General features: G+C 31.4%; 2 protein-coding genes across 2 annotated transcripts in view; one reads left to right on the top strand and one right to left on the bottom strand.

The window, feature by feature from the left end:
• LOC105626026 overlaps window positions 1-8893 on the top strand; it is an 82984-nt gene extending 74091 nt beyond the window's left edge. Inside the window, exons 15-18 of the mRNA XM_012207339.1 lie at window positions 1233-1477; window positions 6425-6625; window positions 7115-7345; window positions 8232-8893. Coding sequence (XP_012062729.1) covers window positions 1233-1477; window positions 6425-6625; window positions 7115-7345; window positions 8232-8893 — 1339 coding nt within the window. The remainder of the gene's footprint in view (window positions 1-1232; window positions 1478-6424; window positions 6626-7114; window positions 7346-8231) is intronic.
• Window positions 8894-11416: 2523 nt separating this feature from the next.
• The window catches only part of LOC105626173, a 5562-nt gene continuing 421 nt past the window's right edge, over window positions 11417-16557 (bottom strand). The window contains exons 2-4 of the mRNA XM_012207484.1: window positions 16029-16243; window positions 11544-15927; window positions 11417-11428 (exon numbers count right to left, since the gene is read on the bottom strand). Of these exons, the coding sequence (XP_012062874.1) occupies window positions 11417-11428; window positions 11544-15927; window positions 16029-16243 (4611 nt within the window). The remainder of the gene's footprint in view (window positions 11429-11543; window positions 15928-16028; window positions 16244-16557) is intronic.

The raw sequence follows: 16557 nt of genomic DNA, 5'->3' as shown, positions 1-16557 counted from the left end.
TATATATATATATATATATATATATATACATATATATTAGGACATATATATACAATGTGAATTGATACAATCAGGAAAAGGTTAAAAGTGATTTTACATAAAAAAATAAATCGAAAATGTTGAATAAAATTTTTCATATGAGGTTTTGTTTTCGAAAACATTTTAAATATTCGCTGGATGCATTTATGTAATTATGTCGATTTAATAAATCTCACTGTATGCTATTATCTCTGCTCATGTTGTATTTATTATTGTAATATCTAGGTAATTGAAAATACACAAGATATTCACGCACAATTTTATTACATTAAAAAATTTATAAATTATTAAAAATGTTGCCCATTCAATCGAATACACAATTCTACTCTTCGAAATAAATTTCTATAATGAATGCTTTCTAATATATTCTGATACTTTAAAGTTTAATTTATCAATTAAATTCGTACTCAGAGAATATTTAAAATTGACCTTTTCGAAAACAAAGTCTCTATAAAAAAATTTTATTCTACATCTTCAATTTATCTTTTCATGTAGAATCATCCCCTTTTCGGAACATCGAAAGGTCGATAATATAATTTTTTTCCCAGAGGAGAAACATGAAAAGTTTTGCGTAAATACTACGGTTTCGCGGGATCATGTAACTTTCTCAACCGTAAAAATGTGAAATTGTTTACGTGAATCATTTACTTATTCATTATGAATTATGATGGTTGAAAAGCGGAAATCTAGAGAATTAATATACTTCAGAATTAGAGTAAGTATAGTCTGACCGTGTTACTGTCTGCGATAGTTTATTATCTCGTGAGATGGATTACTATCATAAAATAAAAATACCAGCTTAAAAACTAGCGCATATATTTATAAGCTACATATACTTATAATTAATATCACGCTATGCGGAAAAAGCTTCATGTGAAAACTCGAAGACTGCAAAAATGAAAAATAAAAATAAGAAACAAAATGTGAAAAATTTTTTAAAATGTACAAATTATATAATTGACCTCCAGTTCATAAACATTGTAGAGGCCTTTTACGGTTCTTGAAATAAAGTGCAAAATTAAACAAATTTATTTATAATTTCATTGTCAACACAGTGAATTTATTCATTTTTATCATTTTCATCTCATTTCCAAAACCGTAATAGGCCGCCTATGTATGAAAATGATATTTACGTTAGTGGAAATCTAAATAATTTAAAGTTTGACATTCCTTTAAAAAGAATTCTATTTCAGGGAGCTACAATATCGTGTGGAGGTGCAAAACCGAGTTTATCGTCGTGAGATGGCACAGCTGGAATTGGAATTGGCTAGATTGGAGAAACAACTGGCACAGGAGCCAGTAGAGCCGTCACACACCTCATCAAGCGCCTCGATCCCACAACGAAATCCAAGTATTGGAGGCGGTTTACCTCTTTTGTTGCTCAGTGTTCTTCCGCCGGTTATCCCTCGAGCTAGCTGGCCTTCCGCAGATTCATCCGGTAAGTATAAATCGACGTAGATCCGCCGTGCAAAACAACGCTATTCCGACTTGATTAAACACTTGGATTTATTTTATGCTTATGATTAAAGATTGAATTGTTACATCTTTCGATAAACTTCAGCTCACTCTCTTACTCTTTTCTCTCTCTTATTCTTTCATATGCTTATGCTCTTTTACTCTTTTATTTAACCATTAGATAAATTATCACATAATTAATCCGAAGATGGAACAATTGACCCTATTTTTTCATCTCTATAGATAACATGGATAATGAAATATCCGGGATATCTGGAAGATATTCCCAAGAATAAACTTATCAGTAACTTATCTAGAGGTGAAGAAATTGCCCAATTAATCTCCTCGTTGAATAAATCCTTGTTCAAGAGACAATAGTTAGATAAATCGCGACAGCAAAAAGCACAAAAGCACAAAAGCTATTAGGACTTAATTATATATTACGAAAGAGGTAACATAATATTGATCGCGGCCAATAGAACAGATCATACATGTGATTCGTACATGTGATTCGTACATTCCGCGATAGATTGACTTTCATTAGTTCTAAACTTGGAAACTAAGATTCGCATTCTATGAAGGAACGACCTCCTTCGTCGAAATATATCATTTATTAAAGTTTGTGTGAAATCAAAGTTTAACTGATGGAAATACTTGACTCAAAGTGCGACTGGCAGATTATCAAAACAAGAGCACAGAAAGGCAGGAATAGACGTGTCAAAGCTTGCACGACGAATCGAGCTTTGCTATAGCAGGAGAGAAGGAAGGAATTATAAGTATTAATGTTTTTCTCGCTTCGTCGTTCTTTTTTTCCGTCGATCAGATGCCCAAGGAAGGTGACAGAAATCCCTTTATTGCACGTAATTGCTTGAAAAACATTCACTCATGCTCGTCTGCCTGAGTTGAAGCGTGAGAAGAGAGCTCGAGTTATAGAAGATATTAGTATAGCAGAAGAGAAAAAAACGTTTTGAAATCCTTTCTCGAAATGTTTCTTACATGTTTTGTAAATTAGATTTATGCAGAACGATTATCGCTTCTACAGAGAAAAGTAACATATGCATGCGTAAATTTAGTACTCGAGATACTGTCGACACACTGCAGACCCAATTAAGTGTGTGAAAAGTAATTTCAATATATGTGTGTTTAGTTTTCTGTATAAAAATCACTATACATGTTTAAACGTATAAATTAAGGTGACCAATTCTTTAAGAAGGCAAAGAGGGACATTAAAAAAATTCAATGTTAGTAATTATCATAATTAAATGTTAAGATAAGCATTTTTTAAATAATTGTTAACGAAAAACACAAATAAAATCATATTATTCGTAATAAATAATTAATAACACTTAATGTATAACATGAGATCACAATAAAATTACGTCAAGTTACAAGATCATATTTTTATTTTTTAAAATTGCACTTTTCTACTGAATGTATTTTATGAACAATATCTTTTTAAATTTTAAAAATCATAAAATTCACATATTAATTGAAAATTACATTTCATATATATTTTCATTTATTATTTCACATTTACTATTTTTAAACTCAAAAGAGACAATTTATAATTATGTCTTTAATTTGGAACAATATTTATATTGTAAAGTGGGACGAAGAGTTAGAAAAGGGACGAAGACTTAAAAAAGTTTGGAATTGTCATTTTTGATTTAAGACGGTTGATCACTAAAATGTAAATTCATATTTATGTGAATTATAGTAATTGTATGCAATATAGTTATTTTTATATGATAAACTAATCACACACATATTATTGAAATCATTTTTTACACACTTGAATTTGCAGTGCAGAGGTTTTAATTATAGTGCATTAATTATTCGTTGTAAATATTTTATATGAAGATATTCCCAAAGCTTTGTATATAATGCGAAGAAAAACTTACCTAACAAAACAAAGTAGCAATGGACAATCCTCTTTAAAATAGTTTTAGAAATTATTTAACATTAGACTCTCGGTTACCAGGTCATGTCGTTGTACGAGGCCACATTGAATAGTTGTAGGTGTTCAATTTTGCAAAAATAAATCCCTTTTCATCCTCACTATAACTGATGTACTTTTTTTACAGATTGCATGGACAAAATGCGATAATCGCTTACAATTATTTCATTCGTGAGAAACACATGCGCCTCGTAATTGATTTTGTTTATTCCTATTAACAAAGGGAAACTTTCCTCGAAAACTCACTGTCTCACTTTGCCATTTGCAGCACATCGTGCGCTTGCATCGCGGAATATCCGCTTTCAACTGTCATGCACATGCATATTTACGCTTCGATAATTCATCGACGACGCCGGGGCGCAAGACATGTATCGAGTACTTCGTGTACCAATTATCGTTAGCATCAACTTAATGATCGCGAGAATACCATTCAATATTATTAACAAATAAGAGCTCGTTGAGCGAAGAGTTTCTGTATGTATATCGATTCTCGTTCCGAGTTTCACATTACCCTATACTCGATTCGTATCTGCAAATCCCGAATCCCTTGAATAAGTTCGGACAATTCTGCATACGATAACATATGTCAAGTACGAGTCTGCACGCTGACTGCACGTTCCACTCCAATATTTCTGAATGTCTACCATGACCGAATCGAACGAGGTCAAAGACGCCAGTTTATGTGTACGCATACATACGGGGTGTCTTTCACCACCATTGCCGGAAAATCGTGGACTCTTTGAAATTTTGAAGACAATTTCTTTGAAGAAAACGGAAATAAAAAAGAGAAAGAGAGCGCGACCTAATTTCAAATATCTTTTCCATTTAAACGAATCTTATATGTATAATATATTGATTTATTGAAATTAATTAAATTTTTTAAATTAATTTATTTACAAACATTAATTAAAATTTTTTAATGCTTTTAATTAAAATTTTTAAGAAAAGATGATCTGAATTAAGAAAAAAATTGTAGTCATAATTTTTCTGAAAAATTTCAGTTTCTAATCTATCACAATACTGTCACATCAAAAATATTCTTTGCTGATAGTATATCCTATACATCTTTGCATTACGTAAATTACACACTGCGTACATGATATATGACTCGCCGCATATGTCTGTGTACTGGAAACTCAGATGACGGAAATATTTAGTAATTATCTTGAGTCCTTCATATGTCAAAGTATCAAAGTAACCACTATCTGAATAACAAACATTCCTCGCAAGTTATGTTGAAGATATGAATTGTACGCTTTTGTTTTGATTTTACATAATTAAACATTATTAGTCTTTTAAATCTTCTCGGCTAATCAAGACAAAGTTTTGAGTGTAATTATTCGCAATTTTTCTTAAGGATCATTTTCAGAGAGCCATTTTTAAAATAGGTAAAAGCAATCTTGCAAGTTGCAAAAATAATATTTCCCTACAAGCGCAAAATATTTCTAGAATATTATATGAATATTATTTTAAAAATTAAAACAATATTATAATATTTCGATATTATATAATATTTTTTAATATTATAGGAATATTCTATAGATGTAATACGTCCACTTTATATAATATCATTGGTGCCTTTATATAATATCATTATGCCTTTAATATCGGTGAAATATTATTATTATTAAAATGTTTATTAATATTATTTTATTATTATATAAGTGCAATTTAAATTCACAATAAGTAACGAAAAAGTTTCATCAGTTTATGCTTCATCTTAGTACTTAAATAACATTTCGGTGTGATTTTATGTACATATCCAGTTCTACAACTGCGCGTCAAAATCATTTTCAGTCTTTAAATTTAAAGTGAACTGTGGTAACAGTTTTACAAATTAAAGTAAATTACTAAAATACTTTTTAATGTTTATATAATATTACATTAATATATAATATTACATTATATAATATTACATTAAATAATGTTACTTTTAATAATCATATTCATAACATTATCAGAAGTGGACATATAACCATCCATTAATATGTTAGGATTATTTAATATTATATAATTTTAATAAAATATTATTGAAGCATTGCATTTAATATTCTAAAAATATGTCTCAAGTATTGCTTAAATAATATTATAATAATAATATTATACGTTTATAGAATTATTTCGTTTGGATATAATAGAAAATATGATTTTATTTTTTGCTATGAGCCGGTGGATCACAGATTGCGCATTGATACATATTTTTATATATATATACTCTATATATATATATATATATATATATATATATAAAGAATATTTCAATTAATTACATTGTTTCGAAAATATTTAGAAAAAGAAAATAATAGATACGCTTTAAAATTTTATTACGAGAGACACATATATACATACTTTCTCTCCTTCTTCTTCTACTCATGATGGAAGAAGACATCTCCTTCCATCATGCTTCTATTATGAAGATTATTTTCATACCGAATCTGCAGTTGTAAATCGATTAGGACAGCATGGAAAAAAAAATACTGATCTCACTATGACTACGATCTACTTGATGGTACAATGAAAAAATGCTTCGAAACAAAATAAAATTTTTTCTTCCGATTAATTAATCAAAAGCTTCAAAGCATTTGTAGCGCCAAGTAGATTGCACTCAATATAGAGAAAAAATTTGGAATACTCACATTTTGTTTCACTAAATAAATAACGCAAATTGATCAAAATAGATATAAAAAGATTCTTAATTCATAAGTAACCTCGCGAAATTATTATGCATTTATTAGAGGTAGATGGCTGTCTCTTTTCAAATAATGGAGGATTTCCAGTTGCGAGCGCGAATATTCATTGGATTCATGACTCACTTCCGCATAAATGTAGTCTAAACTCGCGCGCTTTCGTGGCTTATGCGGAATTCTGATAGATAGAAACCAAGGTCTCAATTAATAATGTCCATCATAATGATCGCTCGACCCATAATGGTGATTCCGCGTCATGTATGAGTTTGACCCCTGTTGAAATTAGGCATACGTCGCGGTACCGTAGCATTTAGCAGTCAACCGGATCTGGAGCCCGGCGATCCCAGACAAAGCCTGGCCGACCTTTACAAGCTACATCGTCGCCGGGAGACCGAGGGTCCAAATCGGCTGGGCGTTTTTCAACGACTCTTCAGTCTCTTCGGCAGCAGGCCGAGTAGCAGAAAGACCTCCACAGCATCGTTCACCGGTAAGAGAAAGCGCTAAAGAATGAAAGAATAGAACCACTTTACACCTTAAAGCGGTGTGATATAGACACGATTTAACTATATATGTATATTGCAACGTCAGAAGCGAGTTTTCTCTCACAAAGGAACATTTTTATAAAAGCACGTCGTTACAACTGCGGAAAGAAATAAAAGTTAAAATTGGAATTGGGTCTGTCTGCCTATTGTATAGGAATAATTTCCTCTTTTTGTTCAGTCGTGAAATGCTTGCGAGAAATAAATGTAAATTATTTGAATTCGATTCATGTTGCGGTCCATAATCGTTTTGTGAATTGATGGAAAAGAGAGAAAGGGAAGTTATTGCGTATTATATAATATATAGCATATAAGTTCGTATTTTGATAAATGCAGTTTGTATTTCCTGTTTCGTTCTTTCTGTTTCGCATTTCCTATAATTCATCCACATATTTAATATAACTATGCAGCTTATCCTGCTTACATTACATCATTAGGAGTTGCATCAGCGCTTCGAGTCCATATGGGCTACATCGCTGGTTTAGTGCCCGGCGCGAAAGCTGCCTCTACTTGCCAAGTCGATGCCCAAGGCACTCATTCACCTCATACACGATGCGGTTCAGGACCAATAATTAGCATTACTAGCGAGGAAGACCGTAGGTTAAGCTTAGTAGGACTACGTCGCAAGGAAAGTAGCGAGCCTAAAGTAAATTTCAGTCTACCGCCACGTAAGTAACTTGACTCTTCAATATATTATCTTAACCAAATATCACGTACGTTGTAATTTTACAGCTTCCATAAATTCATATATTTATTAAATTTATTTTAATATTATTTTCATTAAATTTTATATTCAATTTCGATTCAAATTCGACAAAAACATCGTTTTCTTTCTCAAAAAGAGAAAAAAAAGATATGGTTTTAATGTTTATTTTATTGCATAATATATCTTAAACAATTAATATTAGAAACAAATTCCCAAAATTGCAAATGTAAATAAATGAAATGAGACAATGGGAATTGGCGCTGTAGTAATTGCGCTATTATTTCATGAATCAAATATTACAAATTTGTATATAAAAATATAGACATTTCGGCTAATCTTTTAGCAATCTTCAGTATAACGTATATACATACATCAACGTACTTGACATGTATGCTAATATAATGTAATTTAATCCAGTGAAGTGAGTTAGTTATTTTTCTATGTTTAATCTCATTCGTTTTAAATTCTGACCTCGTTGACTTTAAAAATCAATCAATCGACTGGCACCATCCAGCTGTCTAATTGGTGGGATTGCATGGAAGAATGGTGGTTCTCATGACTACTCATTTAACTTATATCGACTTTTTGTAACGTTATACTGAAGATGACTAAAAAATTAGCCAAAACTTTTATATTTTTATTTATACATTTATTTTTATTAACACATATTTATAATATTTGATTCATGAAATAATAGCGCAATTATTATAGCGCCAATTCTCATTAGCTCATTGCCATTTGCTCATTTCATTTATTTGCCTTTATAATATATCTTGTAATAAATTCATAAAGACATTCTGAAGAGAAAATTTCTAAATTCAAACATTGCGATGTTAAATGTGTTTCAGAGACGAGCACGAGCCAGTCATCTTCTCGAGAAAAGATACGCGGCTCACCTCGGTTTCCTCATCGAATAATTCCAGCGAACAGTTTAAGCGCCATTGCACAAAGTACATCGGTTACGAGACCGCATCGTTGGCATTCGATGGATGATGCGACGAAACCGAAGGTTACCCAAACAACAACTCGTGGTTCGTGCAGTCCCAACTCCGACGTATGGACCGCGAACGAGGTCAAGGTTTCTTTCAGCGAGGCCAATACTGTCAGAGTCAAGAAACCACCGGATTCTTTAGCCTTAACTATCCCAGTAGATTCAAAGATGAGTCCAATCGATACAAGACTGGGCAGCGATCTAAGAAAGCTATTCAGAGAAAACGATAGCGAAGAGGCAGTCAGTCCTGCTGAACACGAACTAAAGACGATGCAGTCGAGTTCGTCGTCCTCTTCGTCCATGAAAATAATCGGTGACTCTGCATCTTTAAAGAACGATTCCACCCCAGAGACTCGACACGATATCGTACCGAACTTCCGTCAAGAATCAAAGCCTCGTCCAACGAGTCCAGTGATCTCGATAATCGATATGGATAATCCAGAGGAGGAATCGAATACTGATGTCGACAGTAATGTCAGTACTTCCTGCGAAGAGAAGCGATCGACTCCTGTAACGTAAAATATTGCACGTAACAATTTCGTCTAAGTGATATAAAGTGTATTAAAGTTTAAGAGAAAAGATATATGAGGAAAAAACTTACGTTGATTTTCTCGTGGTCTTTGCAACATCTAATATTTCAAAGTCCTTCCGAAAGTGGGACAGCGATTCTATCAAAATTCCTAATTATCGTAGCCGCTTAGACAATCTAACACGAATTGAAAATTTCTATTTAGATGTTTCATGTGATAGACGAAGGAAAATTATCATGCAGCGTGATAAGAGAATTAAAGTTATCGAGGCGCAATATATATTAGGATTTTCGTAACAGAGTCTGTGCAATATATTATATATAATAATAAAATATAGCGTACATTAGCTAGCTTTAAATCAATATGTCAAAAACCGGGTAGATCTTTCGATAGTCAATTCAAAATCCAACGTTAAATAATGTTAATGTTGTTTAACAATTATTTATTAAGCGTTACATGATTCAGTCGGAAACTGTGCAATGGAACATTATAAAATCGACATTGTTAATGCAATATAGATTATCAAAGGGAAAAGACAATATGGACATCCGGCTCAACTTGTCGTGAGAATTGACTTTATTTGTGCTCAAATCAATAAGCGGAATAGTGCGTCAAGATTGTGCGGAGACTCTTCAAAGTGGCGTATGTGTAAAGTAAATGCGATGATCATGAACCAATCGCAATGTAATCTTAAACATGTGTGTTCGCTAGTAACTGTGCCAAAAAAAAAGAAAAAAAAGAAAAGAATAGCAAATTTTAAGACCCGTAAGAGTATACGTTTGTCTTGGAGGATTATAAAAGGGACCAAACATCTATAATATCCTTTTATTTTTTTTATAATGGAATAAATTGAGTAATCTTGGCCCTCTTCTGATATAACTTGTATCGTAAAAAAAGTATGTTGTTTTCGAAAATGCACTAGTTTATCTTACTTTATAATAAGTAAGAAGAGTAACAAAAATCAAAATGGAAAAACTTCAACATCACTTTAAAATATTCTATTTGTAATTAATGACATATTCATATCGAATATTCCAAAATAGAATACTTTCACAACTCTAAAACTCCTAAAGTATTTTAAAAAGGACAAATTGTAAATACCCTTACGGGACTGCAATCAAAGTGTTCAGTGCCCCAAACCCTTTCTCTAGTACCTGCGCTCATGTGCAATGAAAATATATCTGCTCGAAAAAGCGATTTAAAATAAGAATGCCACATTTTATTCATAACATACGTGAACATGTATTGAAACGTACCGATATTTTCATGCCATCGAGTATGTACGTATAAATATGTAGATAAGGCAAGTGGTGAGGAAACGGTTTCCTTCCAAAGTCTTGCTATCCGATTAGTTTCATAATTCGGATATCTTGATGTGTCAATCAATAAAAAAAAATACTTTACGCATTAAGCAATAATCAGCATTGTGCAAATAAGAATGATATAATATATAAAGAACTATATATATTCTATTCATTTTTGTTTTATTACATTGAGCATCCATCCCATAGTCTTTCAATAAGAGACGATTAATGCGATAAATGTTCACTGATATAAGAATTTTTCATTCTTATATACCAAAGTCAGAAAATATTTAACTAATTAAATATAATACAAAAAGGTATTACTCCATAAATGCATTATACTCCGTTACAATTATTTACATTTTCTTATATCTTATATAAATCATCCTTTGAATCAGGAGAGAAATTGCATCTCGAATATCAATCAGACTAAATAGACCTTACTAACTGGTGGACATGCAATGTCCCGAAAAATTATGTTTTTCAATATTGATTATGCTCTAATTTTTGGAATTAAAACTTTTCGAGACACATTGTCGTCTTAAATTTCAGTAGTTTAACGTTGTTCCCGTTTCGGGACATTGCATGTCTATTTACATATGTCAAACGTTTAATACTTACATAAAATTGTATATATTTAATACTTACATTAAAACTTACATAAAAATTATGACTTAACTTTAACTTATTCAGAATAAGTGAACTTACAACAAATATTAATATAAATTGTATTCGAAGGATATATAAAATATATAAATGTATATGTATATAGATATATTTATATATTTATATATAGATATATTTATAATACTATATATATTTATATAAATATACATATATACATATAACATAGCAAAATGTTAACAAAAAAAATGATAAATTAGAATATCAAGCTTTTTGTTGCTTTTTGTCAGACTTATCTATTATCTAATTCTATTACTATCTCGCTCGCAGCGTTACGTCTTAACGAATAATAAATCATTTTCTACTTGCTTATCTAAATAGTATTACAAAAAAAGTAATATATTACAAGGTAATAAAAAAAGAACTCTAATGGTTCACTGATGCAATATTTAGTGATAATAATGAAGGGTTCGGCGCGCAAATGTACAAAAATGAGCATGTAAGTAAGATTAATGAATCCATCATATTACAACATTGCTCCCTTTCACATATCTTCTTCCTTTTATACGTTTCATCTTTTGCAACTATATGGCCGCCTAAAATAATCACACAATTGATAATTAAATATTCACATAGTTTGATAATTATGAAATCAATAACGCCACTTTCAACAAATGAGAATTTAATTACATTAATTACTTAATTACTTACACTAATTTTTTCTAAGATGGTTTCCACTGGTTTGTCTTGTTTTACAGTCTCCTTTGAATCTTTAATATTTTGCTTACTCTTTTCCACGTTGGCCTTTTTCTCCAAAGCATTTCTCGCCTCTATCCTCTTACGATTCAAGAAAGCCATACCATGCACCCTCAGATGCTTATCCACTGCAGCTTTATCTTCGAAAACTGCCATACAGACATAGCACTGATTAGCTATCGTTGTTTTCTCTTCCGTTTGCAAGTCACTGTCAAGGCTAGGAGCATAAGAAGGATTTTGATTCATATAATTGAGAGGATCTTCTATGCCGTGAAAAGCTTTAAGATGCATCTGCAAGCTGGGTGCAACCACAAAGTTCTCGCCACATTCTAAGCATATCAGGTAACGGCCCTTTAATCGATGATTGGCAGCAATATGCTCTCTCAAATTAGATATGTCAGAGCATTGTTGACCACATTTCTTGCATATAAAATTACCTTCATCGTCCTCTGCAGTTTCTTGCTTGACACATAATCCTACTGGTGGGTTCGTATCCTTTATTTCTGTATGTTTTTTCTGCGTCCATCGACGTTTTCTTTTAGTTACAGATAAAATGTTATCCGATTTCCGTTTCCTGTTATTAATAAATTGTTTATAGTCGCCATTAATAAAGTTATGTGACATCCGTAATAATCGTGGAGTGATTATTGTCACTTTGTATTTATCTGAATGCTTTTCACGAAAGTGCGCCTCCATTACGAATTGAGAAGTATTAATTCGTTCTTTGCATAAGTGGCATATGTAATCAACAACTTCCTTTTGCGATCCTAAAGCGATACGCATTTTTGAGTTATCAGTTTTTTGGACGAAATCCGATCTTGAATTTGAGTCATTAGTCGGCTTATTTTCCGACTTAATTTCCATAGATTTAAGTAAATGCTGTGGAATCCTGGCAAGCGGAGGAGGTTTTGGCATGAATCCCATGTTGCTTGCATTTTCATCTTTTGTCTGTATATCGCACATTTCTGTTTTAACGAGTGGCTCGATATTCGATTTACATATTGTTTTAACATCAACTATTTTTATACAATTATCTGTAGTTGCTTCGGATATGGAACTTAAAACTTTTTCATTTGATGCAATTGATGAATTTGGAATACCAACTATGTCCATTAATAAAGGCTTTTTCTCAAATTCGGAGATGTGTGAAGTATTCATTATCAACTCGGTATCTTTACCAATCTTTATTATCTCTGTTATCTTTTTCTTGTTATTAGATTTGCTATCATTTAATTCCATTACTGTTTCTTCATGTGGAACCATTTTTCCGTCACTATTAACTATAAGTTGAAAAAAAGGAGAATTAGATTTCACCTTCGTTTCAGTTAAAATTTTCGTGATTGCTTTCTCAGATTTAGATGGCTTTAAATCATTCATCGATACAACGCTGACTATTTTTGGCAATAATTGTTCTTTTTCCTTATCATCAATGTTCTTCACTATTTGTGAACTTTCGTTAACCTTCTTGTTATCTGTAGGCCATATATGTTCCATATTTTGAGAACCACGTTCGAATATTTCTGAACTAATAGTTTGAGTATTCACGATTTTAGGTACTATGGTATTACTCAAAAGAGATTTTTCAGCATTTAAAATGACAGCTCTTGTCATTTTAAAACCAAAAATTAAAGTAAATGCTTTCTCGCTAAGAATTTTTGATAAGGGTCCTACATGATTGTTTCGTAAATGAGTGTTCAATAGCATCGCCACATGTTTATTATCTGTAGTTATTAACTGGCAAAAAGGACATTTAAACCATATTAATTTTCGAATTACAGGGTTCTTCTCCAAATATGGCATGAAATTCTCGCAACGTAAGATTACATTACTTAATTTATATATTACTAATCGTACTGGCTTCTGCTGTGTCCTTATTGGATGTGTCTCTGTACGATGTTGTATATACTCATTATACGAAGCAAATACCCGATTACAAACTTCGCAACCGATCTTTGTATTGCAATGCATGACAACAAAATGTCTAGTGATCGATTCTAAATCTCTAAAACCATCTATTTCGCAAATTTTACAACCAAATGTGATTTTTCTCAATGTATGAAAGCAAACAGTCCATGTGTGAACTTCTAAAGATATAGGAGACTTAAACTTGGAATCGCAGTCTGGACAAACAAAAGGTTTTTTCTTCTTATGGAAGTTTTGATGCGCGACAAATCGCGAAACACTACCTTGGTAAGATTGACAATCTTGACAAACTTCTTTATAACAAGAACAATAATCATTCTCATTCATAGCTAATTTTGAAAAGCCAACTATATATGATTCAGGTTTCCTATATCTATTGCACGATAGACATCTATGTTCTTGATTTACCTTTGTTTCCCATTCATTTAATATCATATCATCGTTTATTTTCTCATCCTGTATATTTTTGTTAGATTTATTGAGACATTCTTCTAATATGCATTTGATAGTATTAACAGCTCTTAATTTTTCTTGAAAAACGTTGTCTGATATGAAATTCATAACATTTTTCATTTCATCAGTAATATATTGCAAATGCTCCAGTCGTTTTTTCAATTCCAAGCTATTCATTTGATAAAATTCATTAAACATTTCTCGTCTATATTTTGTTATTACATCACACACAGCAAGAAAGCTTTCTTTCGCAATACGATCTACTAATTTTACATCCATATAAAGATCTCCATTATCTTCTTTAATCAATGATATTATTTCCGACATGTATCTCGGATGCATGGCAGATACTGGAATTAAATGCGGAGGCATTTTTTGTAATTTTGGCATAATTGAAGTTTTGTTAACATGTGATTCATTATTGGATAATTTAGGAGATGACGAAGGTGTTGAGATGGAAATATTGTTGGGAAATAAAGTAGTTTGTTGCGTGCTGTTTTCGACTTCGTTAGAATTAGTAGGCTTTAAAACTTTTGGCTTTGAAATGTTATGTTCAGATGTCAGTTGTTTCGTAACTTTCGTAGTGTTTTTTATACGTTTAATGACGTACTTTTGTCCGTTACTTATTATAATTTTTTCATCCGATTCTTGTTTCTTGACATTGGAATAAGATCTCTTCTGTGTTGATATATTGGAACCGCTATTATCTACTACTGAGTTACTTGAATTTGTTTTAGTAATCAATTCATTCTTGCTGTGAGATATGACATTATATGAATTCTGTCCAACGAGAACTATTTTCTGATTAGAAATAAGATGAGATGGAAATTGATTAATTATTGTAATATTCTTTGGATCTTGGACATTTAATATCTTATTATTTGATGTTTGAAGATTTTGTGTCGATTGATTTAAATTAGTCTTAATTATTGAACTTGTCTTAGCAGAAAATGGGATACTAATCTTAAATGAATTGTTCATAATTGTATTAACGCCAGTTTTGGTTATATTAGTAGGATTACTAGATTTACTAAGATTGTTCTCTGTAGTTTTTTTTATAACATTTTCATGAATCATATTTGTTTCGTGTGAATTGCGATCCTTAGAAGTTTCATACATCATTTTATTATTTATTTTGATAGTATTAGCTGAGCGATAAGTTTTTAACTGTTGTGTACTCTTAGGATTTACTGGTATTTCTGGTTCAAAATATTGTGAAGTAGGACCGCAATCGATAAAAGTAATATCATTTGATGTACATGGATTATCTTCATTTTCTACGATATTCTTATCTTTGATTAAATCAACAGAATTATTCGTATTTTTATCTATGGAATCATTATCAATAAATTCAATATCTGGGGAGTTTCTAATATTATATGTAACATTAGAAGAATCGGAATTCGTAAACATATCGGTAATTGTCTTATAGGAGGATTTGAATAATTGTCGACCTTGGTATTTATCGACAATTTCTTTTATCTTAGCATCATTACTGTTGCCATTAACCAGTTTCCACCAATTATCTTGCAAGTTATGCTCCTTTAACCAATCTATAATATGTATGCGTAACAAAAATGTCACTTCCATAAGTGCTTCGCACAGTATCTCAAATTCAGAAGACCAATCATTACTGCTCATGTCAATAGGTAGAGGAATTAACATTAAATCACCCATATTTACCACGCTTAATTGATGCATTTTCATGTGATCGATAAATTGGCACTGGTTGTAGAATACTTTTATAACTCCCACTCGTAACTGCCTACTTGATAAATAAATACTACCTCTTGATATTAAATATGCGCGTTTTTTACTATCTTTTTCTAAACATTCAGAGCATTTTTTATAACCTTTCCTGGCTGGATGATTACATATTGTATCGAAACAATAACGACACCAAAGCCCTAAAATCCAACAATGCCGTGCATTGTGCTCCTCAAAACTGCTTTGAAAACGAAAACTGAAACAAAAATCATCCGTACACGCGTTATAGTTATATAATAAAATAAATCATAAAATTCCATCACTTCTTAAGGCAATTGTTAAAATATTTTAACTCACCAATCTCTGCAATGTCTGCACACATATAATGGACCAGGTTCTACAATATCTTCGCTCAAAGATGCTGATGGTTCGGTTGGCATGAAAGGTAAACAATGCTGGCTAAATACAACATCCTGTACAGCTTTGTGATATTCTAGTCCCCATTTATCCTCAATATTTTTATTCTTATGCACTTTTGGTCCAATGCGTACGGACCGTGTACTAAAGCGATCCTGAAAACAAATTGTCTATCTTGGATAAAAGATATTAAGTATCATTTTCATATTGAGATACAGTTTTATAGTTTTATATTAATAAATCCTGCAAGATTATATTAAACTATTACAATGATCTAGTCAATGTTTTCACAATATCACTACGTAAGACCTCCTACATATTTATTAGCTCTATTAATCAACACCATGAATGCACAAGTTTTTTATTTATGAAATTTAAAGCCAATTTTATCATGGATATTTGTTACAGTATATCTATCATATATGCAACTCAATAAAAAGAATTGACATATTCTCTCTCTCTCTCTCTC

This window comes from Atta cephalotes (assembly GCF_000143395.1).
Source record: "Atta cephalotes unplaced genomic scaffold scaffold00004, whole genome shotgun sequence".
NCBI classification, from domain to species: Eukaryota; Metazoa; Arthropoda; class Insecta; order Hymenoptera; family Formicidae; genus Atta; species Atta cephalotes.
The sequence above is the reverse complement of the archived record's forward strand: the minus strand, read 5'-3'. Positions and strand labels throughout refer to the sequence as shown.